Genomic DNA, 15,575 nt, shown 5'->3' on the forward strand with positions numbered 1-15,575 from the left:
CCTTCAGCACATGGGAAGCTGGGAGGAAGCTAGGATCAGATTGGACTGCAAACTGCTGACTTTAGCAGCAAGAGTAAATCAGATGGAAGCATCTCACCTCAAGCATTGCTGTATTATTCCCAGATCACTGTCATCCTGCTCATTTCAGCTGTAGGCAATGACGAGAGCATGTGTATGAATTCAATGCAGTTCAGGAGAATTTCTTCAGCTGAGGCCCAGGAATGTGTGGCTGCAGTGACTTATCCCAGCTCTGGGTGGGCAGGCTTGAGGTTTATTGAAAGCGCAGGAGCGGTGTTAGGAGTGAGTCTTCAGATTGGGAGGTACATGAAAGTGAGGGAGATACAGTGGGATAACATTGCCACTGCTGGGAAGAACTCCCCCTGCTGTGGATTGACTCCTAGTTGTGCTCGAATGGGTATTTCATCAAGGTGCTCATCAGGTGCTGCATGTTTGATTCAGACTATAGAGAAATGAGCCACTCTGTGTACCCCACTGCTAAGGGCTGTAACAAGGCAAGGGGTGAAGATCTCAGGCCCCTGTGCTGGTCTGAACCCCAATGGGCTCCTAAGGCTGGGCTCAGAGGTAAAAGAAAACAGTAGCATTTAGAATATCCTGGTCATGTTAGCTCCCAATGGAACTCTATAACCAGACAACTTGAGATCATATCATTAGCTGGTTTCACCATCTGGGTAGAAACCAGAACCTGAGGGACCTCACCCAAAGCCTATAACAAAGATGAACAGATCTGGTCACCGCCATCATGCAGTTTTTGATTCCAAATTGTGGAGTCCTTCTAAAGTGAAGAAAGACATTGATGTGGAGATGAACACTTGATGGGCAAATCTGGAAGTGAACTTGGATTCAAAGATTTAGGGTGTCTAGAGAAATGGATGTTTGGTCTTGAGGAATGGAAACTTCCCTGCCCACTGTTTGCCTAAAACAGTAGGCATTAGTCCAAAAAAAGTATAATTCTTGGACAAAAGTATCATTAAAAAGGTCTTACAATCTGGAGTATAAGATATCAACCTCACATGTGGGGCATGATAACTTGAATTTTAGTTACAACAACTCCATCCAGTTATTCCTGTCCAGTGGGGTGTCAGCTGAGGTAAGAGTGAAGAGGAGACATTTAGTCCAGTGATGTGAGCCAAATTGCAGGATGATTACTGACATCAAGCCCACCAGAGATGCAAACAAATTTGAGAGAAGGATCAGTGGTCCAAAGGATGGACAAAAAGCAAGATCAAGCGAACATTTTATTCATTTCCATTCAGGTGGGACAGCCATTACATTCTTGCCAACATATTCCTTCTCCCTAGGGAGGAGCCAGATTGTCCAAGTGAAGTCAGTAATGCATTCAGACAAGAGCAGACAGTACCCCACGCCCCACTAACTGCTGTCCTCCAGCGAGAGCCTGTCAAACAGGTACTCTCCCAGCCCATTCTCAGGAGCTCCCAGACGCTTCAGGTTGGTGATGTAGTCCCCAAGTCGCTTGATGATCTCTACCTCCTCATCCAAATAGTGGGTCTCCAGGAAGTCACACAGCTGGAACAGAGGAATATTACAACTCATTACATGAGCACAATCCAAGACAGTTTGGAGAATTCCCACTGCAAAACAGACTGGGCAGTACTAGCTCTAGACAACCCTGAAAAATCCAGAAATCTAGAGATTTTGGACTGGTGAATATATTAGCCTCTCAGCTGGCACATCTTGCCATTTAAGTGGAGCGGAGTTGGATTGGAGTGTATGGTGACCATTACACTGCAACAGTCCTGAATGAGGATTCAGTGGCTAATGTCACTTCAGCGCTCCCACCAGATTACAATCCAAGTTCCTCCTTGACCTTATTGCTGAAGGGTTGTAATATTGATCATTCCAGATGCACACTGGTGGTTACAATATTACATCTGGACAAAGTTAAAAATCACAACACCAGGTTTTGTCCAACAGGTTTATTCAGAAGCACTGGCTTTCAGAGTGCTGCTTCTTCAGGTGGTCAAAGAGTATTATTTTGGAAGCAGGAGCTTCAGAATAAGCCTGTTGGACTATAACCTGGTGTTAGTTTTAACTTTGTACACCCCAGTTTGACACTGGCATCTCCAAATCTCCTCAAATGTTGCATTGAATTTCAAACCCACAAAGACCAACCAGTGAGGTGTTGCCCTGAGGGTCTGGCAGTGATGAGAATGAGGTGGTGAAGCTTACATGAGGGTCAGTCTGGGCAGTGGCAAGTTGGTGTAGATCCAGCAAACTCTGGTTCACATTCTTCTCCAGATCCAGGGCAACCTGCATTGCCTGCAGACCGTTACCCCACTCATCCCTCTCTGGCTTCTGAAACATGGAAACAAAGGACAGTTAAGGATCGGAATCAGAATCCTGACAGTGGGATGAAGCAGGTCATTTAGCCCATTTGTCCACATCAACCCTCCAGAGGGTCCACACTGCCCCAACCCATCCCTGTAATCATGTTTAGTGAAAAATGTAGCTGGTGTATCCCTGGAAACTGGGCAACCTAGCATGACCAAAATGACCTGCAGATCTTCGTGCCATGTGCAAACTGAGCAGTTCCCAAAGGCTGGAATTGGACCTGGGTCACTGGCACTGAGTCAGTGCAGTGCCAGTACCATCCTCAAGTCCAGAGGATGATTTGAAGAGAAAGGGTTTTAGTGGGATCTCAGGAAACTTGATAAATATGGAACGCAGCACCCGAGTGTGGGGGAGGCAGCTAGTCCAGTGACATTGCAGCAACATCTGGACAAATACTTCAAATGCCAGGGTATAGTGGGCAAAGGACTAAGTGCAGGTAGGTGGGATTAGTGTAGTTTGGTCAGCATAGATATGGTAGACCAAAGGGCCTGTTTCTATGCAGTGAGTGCGAGATGGAAGAGATCATATGGGAAAGACAAGCAACAGCTCTTCAATTCCCCCTTCAGGGTGAGCAAACCCTGTTACTGATGGATTGAAGCCACATCACGAGTGTAGCCATTCCCCTCCCCAACATTCCCACCTTCACATCCTGGAAGAGAACTCTGCCTCCACGCTGATTCTGGAATTTCAGCAGCTTCTCTGCATGTTCCTGCTTCTCCTGGGACTGAGCTTTGAAGAACTGGGAGAAGTGGTGCAGGGCAACATCATCCCGGTCAAAGTACGACATCTGAAAGAGAACCATTTCCATCCCATTAACACATCACTGGGCCCAGTTCTAGTTGTCAGAAGTAGAGACTAATTTAGCCCTCAATCAGATGGACTGTTCAAGCAGTTATTAATCCTCTGCATTCTCAACCATTTTAATATACCAGTGTTGTCCAGTGAGCCAGCAGCTCTTAACCCCAGCTTCCTCCTGAGGACATGCAACATCCATATTTTAATTTGGATTAAACAGCTAGAGTTGCTCAACAGGTCTGGCACAGCATCAGAGGAGAGAAACTAAATTCATGTTTCTGCTCATTAACACCATTAGAATTGCAAGATATTAGATATTGACTGAAACTCTGCAATAAAGGAAGGAGGTATTTAGAGTGATGTGCCAAATGGGACTAGATTAATGCAGGATATCTGGCTGGCATGGAAGAGTGGCTTAGAGGGTCTGTTTCTGTGCAGACCAGGTCTAGGATGGTAGATTTCAAATATTCTACATGGAACCGACTGAAATCGTAACCTTTAACAAGGAGAGGGTTCAGTTGGATGACAAGGAAAGCCACTGGAGTACTAAGTGTAATCTACTCCATTCAACATTAACCAGAGGGTAATACCCAGTCACCAGGACATTTTTCCTGAATGAACAGATACAAAACTGATATCAGAATACAGGGACTGTAGGCCATTCAGCCCCTCAAGCCAGTCCTGCCATTCAATGAGAAAGTAACCATGAGGCTGCTGCAAGGAACTCCATTATTCCTTTGGGGCTAAACTAGAAAAGTGGATGTTGGACACTGCTGGCATTAGTTTAGTCAGGAGAGAGTTTTGTGTAACTTGTAGATCATTGGGATTGTACTGATCAAATGTGTGGTACAGACAGACAATGTGTTCATAGAGTACGGAAGGGAATGAGTGGAATGGAATGAGAGAGAGGGGACCCGGGGTTTGTTGAGGAAAGCCTGTGCAAGGAGCCTTTGAATTGTAAGCAAGCAACTGAGTGATTAGAAAAGTGTAACTTGATCAAGGAAGAGTCCAATACAGGGAAAACCTCATGCAACCCTGATTAACCATTACATCAGGAGAAAATGAGGACTGCAGATGCTGGAGATCAGAGCTGAAAATGTGTTGCTGGAAAAGCGCAGCAGGTCAGGCAGCATCCAGGGAACAGGAGCACTGAAGGGCTTATGCCTGAAATGTTGATTCTCCTGTTCCTTGGATGCTGCCTAACCATTACATCAAGCTAGTGACACCATCTGCAGGTAAACTGAAAAGCACTATGCTTGGTTTGACTTGAGCAGTTCAAACCATTAGATTTACACCCATAATTGAGTCAAACATTGAACCATCATGCTCACAAGTGAATGTTATGTTAATGCTACTCCTTTAAGCAGCTTGTTTTGTCCTTGGGTTGTGTCCCCTTCAAGATGGGTCATAAAGGCAGAGGTGCTGCTATGTCTGGCAATAGCTTCTTCAAACAATGACAGGGGAGTGACCAGTTATTCTCCAATCTTGGTTTGTTTTAACAGGCAGAAACTGCGAGTAGCAGAGAAGCTGTTACTCTGAAACTAGGTTCCATGCTTCAACAGATGTTTCTTACATGAATGCTCTGAAAACTCTCCTGCCAGCAAGAAGCAGAGTTTGTATTTACCATTTACTAAAGGGGGTGTTTTTGGGCTGTTGTGGGTATGGGAACAGCTCCTTTGTTATGTTGCAATGGAGTCCATTGGGTTCCAAGTAATTGGATTGTCTTAAATTCCTGTTTCTTTTTGTTGGTGCTTCTACCAGAGAATGTAGATAGTTGTTTTTATAAAGCAGAATGGTTTGACCAGCTGCATCACCCCTGGATTATACACTATACAACTGCCTTTCTAATGAGGAAAGGTTAGGGTCTGGGCAACCTTAGTGGTTTGAACAGATCCAGACAGGGCCCCAACAGTTGGGGAAGGATTACAAAGGGGCACAACTCATGTCAGAGTGGAAGTGAGTGATCCATCCTTATTAAAATCTAACTGGTTCACCAATGAAAGCTGTTCCATCTCCATCAGAGCTCAAGGGACTTGGTTCTCATCTCATGAGAGAGAACCTTTAAAACAGAGAGCCCAGAGTGTGATGAATATTCACCACATGTCTGGATTAGTGTACCTGCAACATTCAAGAGAGAGACACCATCCAGGATAAAACAGCCCACTCCATTCTCCACCTCCCTTCAGTGTCCATTATCTACCAGGTACCCTGCAGCACTCACTAAACACCTTCCCAATAGGACATTCTAACACTTCAGAAGGGCATGGACAAATCATTACTGGAAAAGAGTGGGCCATTTTAATTCTCATACCATCCTGATTTGATGGATTCCATTTCTTCAGTCAGTGTCAAATTTCAGACTACTCCAGCCACCTTATGGGTACACCAATACTGCAGCAAATTGACTCTTCCTCCAGGTGAAGGGATGGACAAGTGACTACCGGACCACCCACACAAGTGGATAATACAGAAAGCTAAATAGGCCTCAATTGGAGCCTACTTAAGCAGAGGCCAGTCACAGCCTGACATTAAATACCTCTGCTCAGAGAAGCCAAGTATCATTGATAAACACTGCCATAACTCCCTTTTACAGTATCAAATCTAGTATGATGCTTATTTAGCATTATCAGTAAATAAACCAAACATACCAGAATACATTAAAGCAGGAGAAAGGCAGCTGGTCAATGCATACCTCTATATGGTTGACCCAAATGGTTTCTAAGCTATTCCTGTAAAATATCCTGTTTTGACAACCCTAGGGAAGTGACAGTCACTGCCTATGACAGCCATATCAGGGAATTGTACACTAACCAAGAACACTTCACCTTGCATACATTATTGCACATCAGTATCATACTCCATTGTTGCTGTAACACCACATTTGTCTTGAAGTGTGAAACAGGTAAGAGCTACAAAAGTCAATCTAGAGGAGCATCAAGTTAATTTGAAGTACAGAAAACTTTACTTCACATAATAGAAGCAATTATAAATAGAGACAACACTCACCAAAGACTGATAGAGATAGGAGGCAGTGAGCTCCAGGTTAATCTGCTTGTTGACAGCAGCTTCACAATCCTGGTGATAGTTTTGACACACCTGGGAAGCCATTTTGTGACAAATATTGCACTACCTGCTGACCCAAGACAAGTCACAGACCAACTCCAAACTTAAAATTACCACCAACTCTACCTAAATCACCACAGCCTTTGGACTTTTATTTATATTCCAGGAGCAGATCTCATTTTATTAAGCAGGAAATGACATCATCAGTGATGGCCAATCACTCTTGTGAATCAATCGATCAGCTGCCATGTCCATTCAGCGCAGAATGGGAATTGGATCCAGAAGCCAATTAGAATTGACAACTGGTCGATGATGAAATTAGTGATTGACCTCTTACACAAGTGCAAATTCTCTGAGTATATCTACCTGAAAATGAGATTAAAACATACTCTGAAATTTCACTATCGTATTTGAGCTTGTGTATTAAGACATGCTGAAAACAGATTTGCAGAACTTTGTTAGTTTGTTACTCTGAGGGATTTGTCTTCCTACCTTCTGAATGACAGTGTTGGGAGTCCATTGAAAAATGGCTAGATTTTGTTGACATTAAACATTTGCCTATTGATTGACAGTGACAGAAATGAAGTGCTTTTGGGTCATCTAGTGCAGGCAACTGATGTACTTTGTGGATCCTTTCTGAATCTGCTGTGATCTCTGTGACCTTAGGTCTCAGGAAGCCCAGTTTAAAACCAAAACGGTAAATGTGCCGAGTGTGTCAGCCATGTAGTAGGCCTCAGGCCTCCATGTTTAAATTGCTGTTAGAAACATATTGCATGATCAACTTTTCAACTCCATGTTCAGTTTTTAATTGTTTCAAGATGAACTAGTCCTCAACTCAAGGGTGTTTCCAAGTGGAGAGATTCTGATTCTGATCCTGATCCCGTTTACATTGTATTCTGTCGAACGTACAGCTCAGAAACTGGCCTCCCAACTCGATGTGGTCCATACTCACATCTTAATGGACATGAGAGAATCGCAACATAAAGTTGAATGTGTTGAACTGAGCAGCCTCCAGTGGAGTGGTGGGCTCTGAGGGTTTGGGGATTGAAGGTCCCCACTCAATGTTAGGGTATGATCACAGCCTTGAGGGATGGATTGGTGGAAGCAAGTTACTTTGACCCAGTATCTGATTCAAATACCAGGTTACAGTCTAGCCATTACTTGTCAGATTGAGTTACAAGTTTGAGTATTATACATGGAACCATGGTCAGAGTCAACCCTGATAAATATTCATGGCGATGAGAGCAGGTCAGAGGCTGGGAATTCTGTGGCGAAATTCTCAGCTCCTGAACTTCCAAAGCCTCTCCACCATCTACAAGACCAAAGTTATAAAAAGTGGTGGAATACTTTCCAATTTTCTGGCTGAATGCAGCCCCAAGAACACTGACAAAGCCCCAGGGAAATCTCTCGCCATCCTGAGTTGGAACAATATCACTGTTTCTGAATCCAAGTCCCGGAAGCCCCCCTCAGCAGCAGCATTCTGGTCTCTCCCACACCAGGTGGGCTGTAATAACCAGCTCATCACCACCTCCTGAAGGGTAACTGCGGCTGGGCACGAAATGCAGCCTTCTGATTGGCACACTGAAGATTGAGCAATAAAAACCACCCTGTGATGGGGTGTGGGAGTGCAATACTAGAGGGGCATAGGCTAAAGGTGGGAGGGGAAAGATTAAAATAGTGACGTGAGGGGCAACCTTTTCAGAGAGAGGGTGCTGTGGACATGGAACGAGCTGCTAGAGGAAGTTTTTGGAGGCGGGTACAATTATAACATTTAAAAGACATTTGGACGGATACATGAATGGGAAGGTTTTAGAGGGACATGGGCCAAATGCAGGCAAGGGCAACTGGTACAGGTTTGGAAATCTGGTCGGTGTGGACAGGTTGGGCCAAAGGGTCTGCTTCTGTGATGTATGACTCTATGACTCTACTGGTGTGCAACAGCATGTTTCTTTAGGATGGTGTGGTGGCTCAGTGGTTCGCACTGCTGCCTCACAGCACCAGGGACCTGGGTTTGATTCCAGCTTCGGGTGAGTGTGTGGACGCAGAGAGTGTGCGTGTGTGTGTATAGAGTGTGCGTGCTCTCCTTGTGTCTGTGTGGGTTTCCTATGAGTGCTCCAGTTTCCTTCCACAGTCCAAAGATGTGCAGGATCGGTGAATCGGCCATGGGAAATGCAGGGTAAAGAGGATTGGGTGGGTCTGAACAGGATGCTGTTCAGATAATTGGTGCAGATTCAATGGGCTGAATGGCCTCAGCCTGCACTGTAGAGAGTATGTCGGCATGACTTGATTGTTTACAATAAAAGGTTTTACGTTGGGGAATAAATGTGTTAAGGACCTAAACCCTCCCTGAAGGCTGCAGTGGATGCTCACTACAAAATTCACTCAAACAGTCACCAGGAGAGCCCCCTCCCTAACCCACGATCCCTGTAACCCCAAAGATGAAGGAGCAGCTGTACAGGAGAGTCAGCATCTCCAGGTTTCCTTTCAGAACGACAGCACTCCCCAACTTGGAGAGAAATCACTGCTCCTTCAACAACACTGGGTCAAATCAAACTGCATCAGGAGAATCCTTCAGCACATGGGAAGCTGGGAGGAAGCTAGGATCAGCTTGGACTGCAAACTGCTGACTTTAGCAGCAAGAGTAAATCAGATGGAAGCATCTCACCTCAAGCATTGCTGTGTTTTTCCCAGATCACAGTCATCCTGCTCATTTCAGCTGTAGGTGACGATGAGGGCATGTGTATTAATTGAATGCAGCTCAGGAGAATTTCTTCAGCTGACTCCCAGGAATGTGTGTCTGCAGTGAATTATCCCAGCTCTGGGTGGGCAGGCTTGAGGTTTATTGAAAGTGCAGGAGCGGTGTTAGGAGTGAGTCTTCAGATAGGGAGGGACATGGATTGACTCCTAGTTGTGCTCGAATGGGTATTTAATCAAGGTGCTCATCAGGTGCTGCATGTTTGATTCAGACTATGGAGAAATGAGCCACTCTGTGTACCCCACTGCTAAGGGCTGTAACAAGGCAAGGGGTGAAGATCACAGGCCCCTGTGCTGGTCTGAACCCCAATGGGCTCCTAAGACTGGGCTCAGAGGTAAAAGAAAACAGTAGCATTTTAGAATATCCTGGTCATGTTAGAGTTCCATAGGGAAGCTATACTAGACAAATTCAGATCATACCATTCTACCATCGGGGTAGTAACCAGAACCTGATGGATCTCACCCAAAAGCCTAGAAGATAAGAGAACAGATCTGGTCACCCAGCTCATGCAGTGTTTGATTCCAAATTGCAGAGTCCTGTCAAAGGAAAGGACGACATTGATGCTGAGGTGAACACTTGATGGGCAATTCTGGAAATGGACTTGGAATCAAAGATGTGGGGTGTCGAGGGAAATGGATGTCTGGAGCTGACCTTTTGACAAGGTATGGAAGCCTCCCTGCCCACTGTTTGAACTAATGCCTACAGTTTTAGGCAAAAAAGTATTATTGTTGGACAAAAGAATCATTAAAAAAGGTTTAATACTCCAGAGTGTAAAATACCCAACCTCATGTGGGGCACGATAGCTTGAATTTTAGTTACAAAAACTCCATCTAGTTATTCCTGTCCAGTGGGGTGTGGAGTGTTGGCTGAGGTAAGAGTGAAGAGGAGACATTTGGTCTAGTGATGTGAGCCAAATTGCAGGATGATTACTGACATCAAGCCCCCCAAAGATGCAAACAAATTTGAGAGAAGGGTCAGTGGTTCAAATGATGGACAAAAAGCAAGATCAATAGAACATTTTATTCATTTCCATTCAGGTCGTACAGCCATTACATTCTTGCCAACATATTCCTTCTCCCTAGGGAGGAGCCAGATTGTCCAAGTGAAGTCAGTAATGCATTCAGACAAGAGCAGACAGTACCCCACACCCCACTAACTGCTGTCCTCCAGCGAGAGCCTGTCAAACAGGTACTCTCCCAGCCCATTCTCAGGAGCTCCCAGACGCTTCAGGTTGGTGATGTAGTCCCCAAGTCGCTTGATGATCTCAACCTCCTCATCCAAATAGTGAGTCTCCAGGAAGTCACACAGCTGGAACACAGGAATATTACAGCTCATTACATTAGCACAATCCAAGACAATTTAGAATCCTGCTGCAAAACATACTGGGCAGTAATAGCTCTAGACAACTCCAAAATCCAAAGAGATTTTGTACTGGCGGATATATTAGCCAGTCAGCTGGCACATCTTGCCATTTAAGTGGAGCTGAGTTGTATTGTGGTGAATGGTGATCATTCCACTGCAATGGTCCTGAATGAGGATTCAGTGGCCAATATCACTTCAGCACTCCCACCAGATTACAATCCAATTTCCTCCTTGCTGAGGAGTTGTAATATTGATCATTCCAGATCCACACTGGTGGTTACAATGTTATATCTGGACAAATTAAAAGGAGGTCACATCAGGTTCATTCAGAAGCACTGGCTTTCAGAGTGCTGCTTCTTCAGGTGGTCAAAGAGTATTATTTTGGAAGCAGGAGCTTCGGAATAAGCCTGTTGGACTATAACCTGGTGTTAGTTTGAACTTTGTACACCCCAGTTTGACACTGGCATCACCAAATCACATCTTTGCACGTGTTTATTATTGAATTTCAAACCCACAAAGACCAACCAGTGAGGTGTTGCCCTGAGGGTCAGGCAGCGATGAGACTGAGGAGGTGAAACTTACATGAGGGTCAGTCTGGGCAGTGGCAAGTTGGTGTAGATCCAGCAAACTCTGGTTCACATTCTTCTCCAGATCCAGGGCAACCTGCATTGCCTGCAGACCGTTACCCCACTCATCCCTCTCTGGCTTCTGAAACATGGAAACAAAGGACAGTTAAGGATCAGAATCCCTAGTGAGGTGAAGTCAGTCATATGTCCACATCAACCCTCCAGTGGGTCCCACACTGACACACCCAACCCTGTAATCCAGTTTAGGGAAAAAATGTAGCCTGTGTATCCCTGGAAACTGGGATACTTAGCATGACCAAACTGACTGGCACATCTTTGATCAGTTCCCAGAGGCTGGAATTGGACCTGGGTTGCTGGCACTGAGATACTGCAGTGCCAGTACCATCCTCAAGTCCAGTAGATGATTTGAGGAGGAAGGGGTTTAGTGGGATCTCAGGAAACTTGATAAATATGGAATGCAGCACCTGAGGAGTGTGGGGGAGGCAGCTAGTCCAGTGATATTGCAGCAACATCTGGACAAATACTTCAAATGCCAGGGTATAGTGTGTGAAGGACTAAGTGCAGGTAGGTGGGATTAGTGTAGTTTGGTCAGCATAGATATGGTAGACCAAAGGGCCTGTTTCTCTGCAGTGAGTGCGAGATGGAAGAGCTCATATGGGAAGGCAAGCAACTCTTCACTTCCCCCTTCAGGGTGAGCAAACCCTGTTACTGATGGATTGAAGCCACATCACGAGTGTAGCCATTCCCCTCCCCAACATTCCCACCTTCACATCCTGGAGGAGGACTCTGCCTCCACGCTGATTCTGGAATTTCAGCAGCTTCTCTGCATGCTCCTGCTTCTCCTGGGACTGAGCTTTGAAGAACTGGGAGAAATGGTGCAGGGCAACATCATCCCGGTCAAAGTACGACATCTGAAAGAGAACCGTTTCCATCCCATTAGCACATCACTGGCCCCAATTCTAGTTGGGAGAAGCAGAGACTAATTTAGCCCTTAGACTGCCTGCCTATTCAAGCAGTTATTAATCCTCTGCATTCTCAAATGATTTTAATATACCAGTGTTGTCCAGTGAGCCAGCAGCTCTTAACCCCAGCTTCCTCCTGAGGACATGCAACATCCATGTTTTAATTTGGATTAAACAGCTGGTGAGTTGCTCAGCAGGTCTGGTACAGCATCAGAGGAGAGAAACACTAAATTTGTGTTCCTCCTCATTAACACTAACAAGATATTAGACATGGACTGAAGCTCTTCAATAAAGGAAACTGGAGTGCAGGATGTATTCGTGGTGGGGTGGGGGTCCAAAGCTAGACAGCACAGGGTTAACATGAGGGATGGACATCAATGGACCCAAGCAGCAGCTACTTTGAGAAGGTGGTGTATGGAATGAGCTGCCAAAGGAATAGTGGAGGCTGGTACAATTACCACATTTCAAAGGCACCTGGATGGGTATATGAATGGGAGGTATTTAGAGTGATATGTGCCAAATGGGACTGGATTAATGCAGGATATCTGGCTGGCATGGAAGAGTGGCTTAGAGGGTCTGTTGCTGTACAGACATGGTCTAAGATGGTAGATTTCAAATATTCTGCATGGAACCAACTGAAGTTATAACCTTTAACAAGGTGAGGGTTCAGTTGGGTGACAAGGAAAGCCACTGGAGTACTAAGTGCAGTCTACTCCAGTCACTATTAACCAGAGGGTAATACCCAGTCACCAGGACATGTTTCTGAATGAAAAAGTAGATACAAAACTGATATCAGAACATGGACTGTAGGCCATTCAGCCCCTCAAGCCTGTCCTACCATTCAATGAGAAAGTAACCATGAGGCTGCTGCAAGGAACTGCATTGTTCCTTTGGGGCTAAACTAGAAACGTGGATGTTTGACACTGCTGGCACTAATTTAATCAGGAGAGAGCACAAGAGAGAGCAAGAGCGTTTTGTGCAACTTGTAGATCATTGGGATTGTTTGTACTGCTCCAATCTATGGTACAGACGTGTTCATAATCAGAGTATGGAAGGGAATGAGTGGAATGGAATGAAAGAAAGGGGACCCAGGGTTTGCTGAGGAAAGCCTGTGCAAGGAGCCTTTGAATTGTAAGCAAGCAACTGAGTGATTAGAAAAGTGTAATTTGATCAGGGAAATGTCCGATACAGGGACAACCTCATGCAACTCAGATTAAGCATTACATCAAGCTAGTAACACCATCTGCAGGTAAACTGAAACGCACTATGCTGGATTTGACTTGAGCAGTTCAAACCATAGATTTACACTCACATTTGACTCATACATTGAACCATCATGCTCACAAGTGAATGTTACGTTAATGCTACCCCTTCAAGCAGCTTGTTTCATCTTTGGTTTGTGTCCCCCTCAAGATGGGTCATAAAGGCAGAGGTGCTGCCATGTCTGGCAATAGCTTCTTCAAAAAAATGTCAGGGGAGTGGTCAGTTATTCTCCAATCTTGGTTTGTTTTAACAGGCAGAAACTGCTCATAGCAGAGAAGCTGTTACTCTGAAACTAGGTTCCATGCTTCAACAGATGTTTCTTACATGAATGCTCTGAAAACTCTCCTGCCAGCAAGAAGCAGAGTTTGTATTTACCATTTACTAAAGGGGGTGTTTTTGGGCTGTTGTGGGGATGGGAACAGCTCCTTTATTATGTTGCAATTGAGTCCATTGGGTTCCAAGTAGTTGGATTGTCTTAAATTCCTGTTTCCTTTTGTTGGTGCTTCTACCAGAGAATGTAGATAGTTGTTTTTATAAAGCAGAATGGTTTGACCAGCTGCATCACCCCTGGATTATACACTATACAACTGCCTTTCTAATGAGGAAAGGTTAGGGTCTGGGCAACCTTAGTGGTTTGGACAGATCCAGACAGGGCCCCAACAGTTGGGGAAGGATTACAAAGGGGCCCAACTCAGGTCAGAGTGGAAGTGAGAGTGATCCATCCTTATTAAAAGCTAACTGGTTCACCAATGAAAGCTGTTCCCACCTCCATCAGAGCTCGAGGGACTTCGTTCTCATCTGATGAGAGAGGACCTGTAAAACAGAGGAGCCCAGAGTGTGATGAATATTCACCACATGTCTGGATGAGTGTACCGGCAACATTCAAGAAAGAGACACCATCCCGGATAAAACAGCCCACTCCATTGGTACTGCATTCTCCACCTCCCTTCAGTGTCCATTATCTACCAGGTACCCTGCAGCACTCACTAAACACCTTCCAAATAGGACATTCTAACACTTCAGAAGGGCATGGGCAAATCATTACTGGAAGAAAAGCATGTGCCATTGTAATTCTCATACTATCCTGATTTGATGGTCTCCATTTCTTCAGTCAGTGTCAAATTTCAGACCACTCCAGCCACCTTGTGGCTCCACCAACACTTCAGCAAATTGACTCTTCCTCCAGGTGAAGGGATAGACAACAAGTGGCTACCTGACCACCCACACAAGTGGATAATACAGAGAGCTAAATAGGCCTCAACTGGAGCCAACTTAAGCAGAGGCCAGTCACAGGCTGACATTAAATACCTCTGCTCAGATAAGCCAAGTATCATTGGTAAACACTGCCATAACTCCCTTTCACAGTATCAAATCTAGTATGATGCTTATTTAGCATTAGCAGAAGATAAACCAAACATACCAGAATACATTAAAGCAGCAGAAAGGCAACTGGTCAATGGATACATCTATATGGTTGACCTAAATGGTTTCTAAGCTATTCCTGTAAAATATCCTGTTTTGACAACCCTAGGGAAGTGACAGTTACTGCCTATGACAGCCATATCAGGGAATTGTACACTAACCAAGAACACTTCACCTTGCATACATTATTGCACATCAGTATCACACCCCATTGTTGCTGTAACACCACATTTGTCTTGAAATGTGAAACAGGTAAGAGTTATAAAAGTCAATCTACAGGAGTATCAAGTTGATTTGAAATAAGGAAAACTTTACTTCACATAATAGAAGCAATTATAAATAGAGACAACACTCACCAAAGACTGATAGAGATAGGAGGCAGTGAGCTCCAGGTTAATCTGCTTGTTGACAGCAGCTTCACAATCCTGGTGATAGTTTTGACACACCTGGGAAGCCATTTTGTGACAAATATTGCAGTACTTGCCTACCCAAGACAAGTCACAGACCAACCACAAACTTAAAATTACCACCAACTCTACCTAAATCACCACAGCCTTTGGACTTTTATTTATATTCCAGGAGCAGACCTCATTTTATTAAGCAGGAAATGACATCGCCAGTGATGGCCAATCACTCTTGTGAATCAATCGATCAGCTGCCATGTCCATTCAGCGCAGAATGGGAATTGGATCCAGAAGCCAATTAGAATTGACAACTGGTCGATGATGAAATTAGTGATTGACCTCTTACACAAGTGCAAATTCTCTGAGTATATCTACCTGAAAATGAGATTAAAACATACTCTGAAATTTCACTATTGTATTTGAGCTTGTGTATTAAGACATGCTGAAAACAGATTTGCAGAACTTTGTTAGTTTGTTACTCTGAGGGATTTGTCTTCCTACCTTCTGAATGACAGTGTTGGGAGTCCATTGAAAAATGGTTAGATTTTGTTGACATTAAACATTTGCCTATTGATTGACAGTGACAGAAATG

At 44.6% G+C, this 15,575-nt stretch overlaps 1 protein-coding gene across 1 annotated transcript; it reads right to left on the reverse strand.

Moving 5' to 3' along the window:
* Positions 1-1,389: 1,389 nt before the first annotated feature.
* LOC122546024 (ferritin, middle subunit-like) lies at positions 1,390-15,037 on the reverse strand. The gene is made up of 6 exons (XM_087978047.1): positions 14,936-15,037; positions 11,697-11,843; positions 10,928-11,053; positions 3,011-3,157; positions 2,209-2,334; positions 1,390-1,545 (listed from the first exon to the last, which is right to left on the reverse strand). Exons 1-6 carry the CDS (start codon positions 15,035-15,037, stop codon positions 1,390-1,392), a joined length of 804 nt encoding a protein of 267 aa, XP_087834173.1.
* Positions 15,038-15,575: the final 538 nt, after the last annotated feature.

Source organism: Chiloscyllium plagiosum, unplaced genomic scaffold (assembly GCF_037043375.1).
Source record: "Chiloscyllium plagiosum isolate Xiang-an unplaced genomic scaffold, Cpla_swu_hap1 HiC_scaffold_33, whole genome shotgun sequence".
In the NCBI taxonomy this organism is placed as follows: Eukaryota; Metazoa; Chordata; class Chondrichthyes; order Orectolobiformes; family Hemiscylliidae; genus Chiloscyllium; species Chiloscyllium plagiosum.